Raw genomic sequence first — 6,852 nt, 5'->3', positions numbered from 1 at the left:
CGGGGGCGAGGGGCTTGGGAGGCTCTGGGGGGGGGGGGGGGGGGGGGTGTCCGCCGGCTCACCCCATGCCAGACCTTGGCTCTTGGGTGGCTGCTGGGGCTTCCTGAGCCTGGCGGTGCCCACGGCCCCCGGCCCTGGCTGGCAGTCAGAGGGATGCAGAGCTGGACCGGGATGCACTGGGGGCTGCCAGCACTTGGCAGGAGGAAGAACCATTTTGCAGCACAAACCCCACTTTTTTCTCCCTGGATGGGGTAAAAGCTGGAGAGGGCTTCCCCTCCGCCAGGACAGGGCATGCGTGAGTGCCCCGCGCCACCCTCGGCACCCGGCATGCCAGCTGCACTTTCCCAAGCTCTTCCTAACCAGCACCAAGGAAAACAGCTTGCAGCCAGGTCGGCTGTGCGCGGGAAAGGGATTAGAGGGGACAACAGCTCTCTGCCCCAAAGCACCACGCCACAGGTCTGTTGGTTCAGCCACAAACAAGCTCCTCTTTGAGCTGCGCCCAGCCCCTGAGGGCTGGAAAAGCCCAGCCGTGCTCTCGAGAGGAGCCGGTGCCATGTGGGGAGCTCTGCCCTGGAAGGCATAAACCATCGGGCTAAAGCAGATTCAGGCTAAATTCATACTCGGTCGCAAATGCTTTGGAAAAGAGAACCACACAGTACGGGAATGCTGTATCATTTTCCCCTGCACTGGAAATCCACTCCAAGCCCTCCTCCTAAACATGAAGCTGGCTTTATCTCTTCTTGCAAAACCCTCCATTTCAGCATTAACTAACCCACCTCAGACACTCCGCCTGCTCATATTTACATGTTGACTCTGCCCAAGCGTTGCTACATTTCTGGCTTTGGCAACACGGCCACCTCAGCAGGCAGCAAGCTGGGCAGCCCAGCCGCACGCCGTGCACTTTGACCAGTCTTTCCACCTCCTTTTCAATCTCCGCTCCAGCGTCAAGCTAATGCTTTTCTTGGATGCGGTCAACCAGTGCCCATGAAAGCACCCAGACTGGGAGCAACACCCCAGGGACAGACCCGCCGGCAGGTCCAGCTGCCCTGGTGCGCTGGCAATTTGGCTGTTGGTGGCGTTGCCAGAGCACCAGGGCGTGAGGAACGCAGGGAGCTGGACACGTATTCCCACCCAGCCCCACCACCCTCGCTGGTGGCGTTTCCTTCAATTAATAGCGACACAAAGGAAACTCCAGGCAGAGTTTAACTCCAGTGTAGGGAGAAACAGCGGATGGAAAGGAGGGAACGGACAAGACACAGTACTTGCTTTCAAATAACCCTTCAACCTCAGGGTAATTACTGCTGTGCTGTTCAGAGGAAAACAAGGTCAGGAGCAGGAGAGCGCAGGGCAAGATTCCCAGGCCTGTGCACAAGCAACTAGGACAAGGGTGTTTGTCTGGCCTCTTGAGGGGCTACTGCCTGCATTGGTCTTGGAGAGGATGCAAGACCCAGAGGGAGCTGCAGAAAAATCAGCAGCCTCTCTAAAAACAGAAAGCAAAATGTTTTCCTTCTGTCCCTGGGGCACGAATGCCGATGTCCCGAGGAACATGCATGGGAAAGGATATTAAAAAAGCGAGTGGTGGAAGCCAGGCGGAGCTATGTTCTCCATAGGGACGGTGCTTCCTGAAGGCACCAGTGGCTCTCTGAATGGAAACCTGCAATGGAGCGGGGGATCCCAATGAGAAATTGGGGTTGGGAAGAGCACATGCTGTTCCAGCTGGAAGAGGAAAGCTCTGGCTATGGGAGACGGAGAAGAGAGAGGAGCAGCCTGTCAAGGACAGGGAAGCAGCGAGGAATGGAGACAGCCCCCACAGGCAAACACCACACCCCGGGTTCATATAGCCGCCAAGTTTTCGCAAGGGATGGCTCTACTTGAAAGAGTTGGGTAGTTCGAAGGTCAGGCATAATTTCACTCCCTTCTGCAGGGACTACTTAGGCCTTGTTATAGCAGGATTTACCACTGGGTTTAGTTTCTTCTGCATGGAGATCTGCCAGGCTTTGCTGTGCCGTAACCCTTTCTGAGCCATGCAGATAGCTGATATCCTGGTTCCCGCAGCTGGGGTGATAAAGAGGAAAATAAGTGTTTCTCTGATGCAGTGTTTCTCTGATGCAATCCTCTTTATTTCCAAGCTTATACAAAGGTGTTTTCCCGTGAACAACGGAGGCGAACAATACACAGCCTGCCCCTTGCTCAAGCATAAAGCCCCCATCTGTCATAAAACCAGCCAAGGTGCGTCTCACAGCCGATTCATTTGCAGTGATGTCTCTGGTATCGCCCTGGTTTCGTGTTCCTTCTCTCCACTCCCTCTCAGACACTCATCTCTGACCCACGGGACCTCTCCCCCCTGCATCAGATAGCAATGACACCCCCCCACTCCCAGCAAAGCCCCATTTGGACCTTGCATGGATTTTTTTTGGGTGGCAGCCCCTATTGTTTCAGCTATCTGTTCTATAAAGAAATTCACTGGCTTAGGTTTATCACAAAAGAAAGGTAGACGTTACACCCCGGAGGGATTCCCCACCTGAAACACTCCCACAACCCTCCCTACAACATGGTTTTCCTCCCTTGCCCCAGCTCTCTGCTCAAAAAAAAAAACCCCTGGCAGAGGTAGCCATCCCCATCCCTCGCGGGCACGGCCCTTTCCTAGAGCCCGAAGTTGTGGTTCAGGCCACAGCACAGATCCTGGGAAGGTTTCTGTGTGATCAAGTCCCCCCGTCCTGCCACACGTGGCTGCCACACCAAGCGGGAAGGAGAAGCGATCCACAGCACTGTCGCAGAGGATTAAGCCCCAGTCTGCTCCTAATCCCTCTAACAGGATAACCAAGCGGTCAGTGCCAGCATCTCTAACCTCCTGCAGCCCCGGCCGGCATCAGCACCCGCTGGCGTGCCAGCGCGTGGTTTCCGATGGCTGCAGAATACATCCACTGGCCAGGACAATCCTTGCATGTGGCTGGACTTCTCTGTTTATTTTCCAGAGGAAAAAAAAAACCTTTCCATACTCCCTGCCTTTTCCACCAAAAGGGTGACAGTTTCTTTAAGCTCAGGCTTTACATCTAGGGATGCTGTTTAGGTACCAGGAATTTCAGGACTATCTGAAGAAACCTAGATACTGGATATCCTCAGGGCATGGAAAGCTCTGTACAGCTACTGAGCGCCCTTCAGGGTACGTAAAACCTTGTGATTTAAAAGGAAGAAGGCAAAGGGCAGCACCATTCCCCAGTTTTGCTCCGTTCCCACTGCTGATCGTGTCAGAGCTCAGATGAGGTCCCAGCCAGTTTAACTTCAAGTCCTTTGCTCTAACCTCAATAAACAAGATTATATCCAGTTTAGAGCTGGTATGTCTGCGTAAGATGCTTAATATAAGCACCTTTATATAACCCCCTTCTCTGAATTGGAGTGCTCTGCAGTCTTTAAGGATTTATCCATGCGTATCTCCAACAGAAAAGGTGTTGCCTTCATCTTCATTTGACAGATGGGAAACCACGGGCTGGAGGGGCTCGAGGGAAGGACATGTCTCCCTTTATTTTGTCCATCTAAAGGGTAGGCACACGGGTTTGGCCTCTTACACACACATCCTCTGCAGCCAGCGGTAACAGCAGCATTTCCAAAGGTCATTTGTATCTGCTACAGGAGGAATCACCCTGGGAAATAGCTGTCTCCCCAGTGACAATGAATCAGCATCAACCACTAGCCAGGACTAAACCCCTGCATGGTGGTGGCTGTTCCCTGCGGTGCCCGTCGCAGGGGACTGCCCAGGAAGGATGGAGCAGAGCCCACATCCCAGACTCGCCTTGCCCCTCTCTAGCCTGTTTGTTGAAAGCACCCACCCGGTAACACAAACTGACACTCCATGGTACACCGTGATGCACAATTGAAACCGCTTATGGATTAGCAGCAGCGAGCAGCCTGACATTGCCCGAGCACTGAGCAGATGCCACAGGCAGATAAGCCATGGCTCTTTTGTTCTTTTTCAGAAAGCTCTTGGCAAGCTCCTGCCGTGAAACAAAGCGCTAAATTGTGTACTTGCTAACTTTATCATCGAGGTTCCTCTGATAACCCAGGTTTCTGTGGCAAGGGACGGATCCTCGCCCTGTTATCACACTCACAAGACCCCTCCTTACTCAAGCCATAGATTTGGTGCATGTGCTTCAGCATATGCTTGATGGAAGGTCCTCCAAGACTTGTAGGGCTCAAGGCAAGCTTGCAGCCTGATTAAACATCAGGGGCCTGACGGCGCTAATGCTATATGAATATGTAACAACATTAATGAACTCTAACGAGCTGGGCCACGGGGGTTTGCAAGGAGCCCAGAACCTGTCTTACCGGCTGGTGAAGAAAAGGCAGTTTGCTCATTACGGCACGCTCCCCTTCCGCCCATCCGTGCCGGGAAGAGGCTCTGCCCAGGCCGGGCCCTCATTAATTTGTGAAGTTGCCTTTTGATCTCTGTATCTCGGAGCATAATGAGAAGGTTTGAACTCTGCCTGTCCCCCCCCCCGCCCCGTGCCTCCCACTTGCTCTGCTCTCCCAGAGCCTGGCAGGCAAGGGGAGATCTGCCACAGCTCTGGGATTCATTTCTTCCTGAAGAGAGGCATATTTGGGGCCTGTCAAAATACATTTCAGTAGCCACATCTATGGCTAGTTGTAGCAGGAAAGCACAGGTCCCTGCACACCTCTTGCACAGACGCCCGACCCCGTGGGGGCATCCGGGGTGACCGCACCTCAAACACAGCTCCTTACTCCCTTGGTTCCTGCAGCCCAAAGTGGCTCTCGGAGGCCACCTGGAGCCAGTTGCGCCTCTGTGTGGGGTGGCTGGTGACTGTCGATGCAGGACGTTGGCTCCTGTAAGACCTCTGCTCTGGGGGCAAGCTCCCGGTGCCCAGTGCCTTCAGCTGGAGCTGCTGCAGGAGTTCCCGTGCTGGCAAAGAGCCATACAGCTCCCCTGCCCCGAGACCCATCAGAGCCTCCCCCTGTGATTACAAGCCGCTCTCCCGTCCTGGAGAGATCCTGCACCACCGGCACACCAGTTGAAGCTCCTTCTCTGCCGCTTCCTGCCCCTTGGGCTGCAGCCTCCAGAGCCACAGCGGAAACCGCAGCAGGAGCTCGTTTGGCACCGTGGTCCGTGTCCAGGAGAGTCGGCTCAGCCGCTCAGTTACTCCTCTCCCATGACTCCCGCTTTCTTCAAAAGGAAATGAAAACAAGCTCCAAGCCAGACGTGTCCTGAATGAAACCCATCTGTGAGAGCCACGGCCACGGCCCGACCAGGGCTGTTGCCTGGTCAGAGCATCCAGACTCACCATGGAGGAGGGCACGTAGCCAGCCCCAGGGGCAGCACGCACCCGGGGGGACACGAGGCCGGAGCAGGGGATGCCGCAGGACTGCCAGGGCGGCTGCGTCCTCCCCAAGCGCTCTGCCTGGGGCTGTGCTACCGCCTGTCTCAGCAGCAACAACAGCTCCCAGGCAAGAAGCCAGCCAATAGCTCTGCACATCCACAGACGTCTCCATACAGTTTCCATACACATTGTTTGGAGCGGTGAAAAACTCCTTAGCAGGAACAAGAGTGTCCTGAGGAGCAGGGGTATCCACCCATCCCCTGGCTGCTTCACAAATTTCCTCCAAAGATTTCCTAGAGCTTGGTTTTGTATCAGTCCCTTGTAAAGTCTCCCAAGCGTTTCTCCCTCCCTGCCCGGAAGTTTATACTAACGTGATTTTAAGACATCCATTCTGTTAGTCATACCCCATATGTCCTCTGCAATCACCCCTCCTTCTCAGTGGGATCTCCCACCACATCAATTACCTTGTCCAGCTTCCGCCAGAGCCTTTATTACGGCATGAACTGATTTGCCTTCTGCCATCAAACCCCCTCCAGACACGTTCATGTTACTGTTGTCTCTCGCCTCTTTGTCCTGCCCCACGGCCCAGTTGATACTGGATACAAATCCTACCTATTCTGCATCCTCCCAGTGGCTCTTGGAGGAGTTAAACAGCCCGAGCTCCAGTGCTGAGTCCCCACTTGTCCCCAGCTGGCAATGGGCTGCTGCTCTGACAGCCCCTGCAGTAAAACCAGTGGCTCTCGCTGGAGACATCCAGAGTAGTACAGTGAGTGAAAACACGTGGATTTCACAGCCCCTCTTAGCTCCTAACAGGACTTCACATCCCCCCAGAGCATTCCCTTTGGTCCATGTTCTGGGCCACGTTCGTTTGTGCCTCCTGGAGATGTTCCCCAGGGACCTACGGACGCAGCCCCAGCACCACCTTCGGTGCACGTGGTGGGGCCAGGGCAGTTATTAGGGTCTTGTGTGGTAACCCGTCTCCAGTTTAGGATGCTCCCTTCCAGTCCTTGCTATCCCACCTCAGGCTCGAGGTGGAAAACCGGAGGGAGGTCACATCAAGACCTGATGTGGCTCATTTCCGTGAGCAGGGCTGGCTTCATGGGCACACCACACTGTACGGACGCTGCTCACCTAAAAGAACACCAGAACCTCCCCATGACCCAGAGGTAGGTGCGATCCCTTTAGGGTAGCTGTGAAATGGGGCTCCTTTGCAGTCTTCCTCCTCCTTTGTCATGTCTGCATCTTCTCACTTTTGGTAGGTTGTCTTCTGCAAAACCTAGGAATGTAAGAAAACATCTATCTGTGCTTCCTCCTCTTCTAGCTACGCCTGCACATTTGCCTCGCCTGCTGCAGGCAGCCAGACAGAGCAGATTTGCCAGCAGTGAGGACAGTGACCCCACAACCACAGCTTCGGGCGGCAGGGCTGTGTTTTGCAGAGCACGTGCAGCCAGGGGCACGTTCGCTCTGGCTGCCTGTGGTTAGCTGGCCGGCTTTCCAGGGAGCAGTGATCTGCTCAGAGAAC

General features: G+C 54.7%; 1 protein-coding gene across 1 annotated transcript in view; it reads right to left on the bottom strand.

Moving 5' to 3' along the window:
- MFGE8 (milk fat globule-EGF factor 8 protein) overlaps positions 1-3,913 on the bottom strand; it is a 15,979-nt gene extending 12,066 nt beyond the window's left edge. The window contains exon 1 of the mRNA XM_009276629.1: positions 3,891-3,913. Within this exon, the coding sequence (XP_009274904.1) occupies positions 3,891-3,913 (23 nt within the window). The remainder of the gene's footprint in view (positions 1-3,890) is intronic.
- Between the last annotated feature and the right edge of the window lie 2,939 nt (positions 3,914-6,852).

The sequence above is a fragment of the Aptenodytes forsteri genome, unplaced genomic scaffold, assembly GCF_000699145.1.
Source record: "Aptenodytes forsteri isolate BGI_AS27 unplaced genomic scaffold, ASM69914v1 Scaffold1, whole genome shotgun sequence".
NCBI classification, from domain to species: Eukaryota; Metazoa; Chordata; class Aves; order Sphenisciformes; family Spheniscidae; genus Aptenodytes; species Aptenodytes forsteri.
Note: the sequence above shows the minus strand (reverse complement) of the source record. Positions and strands in the feature narration are given on the sequence as shown.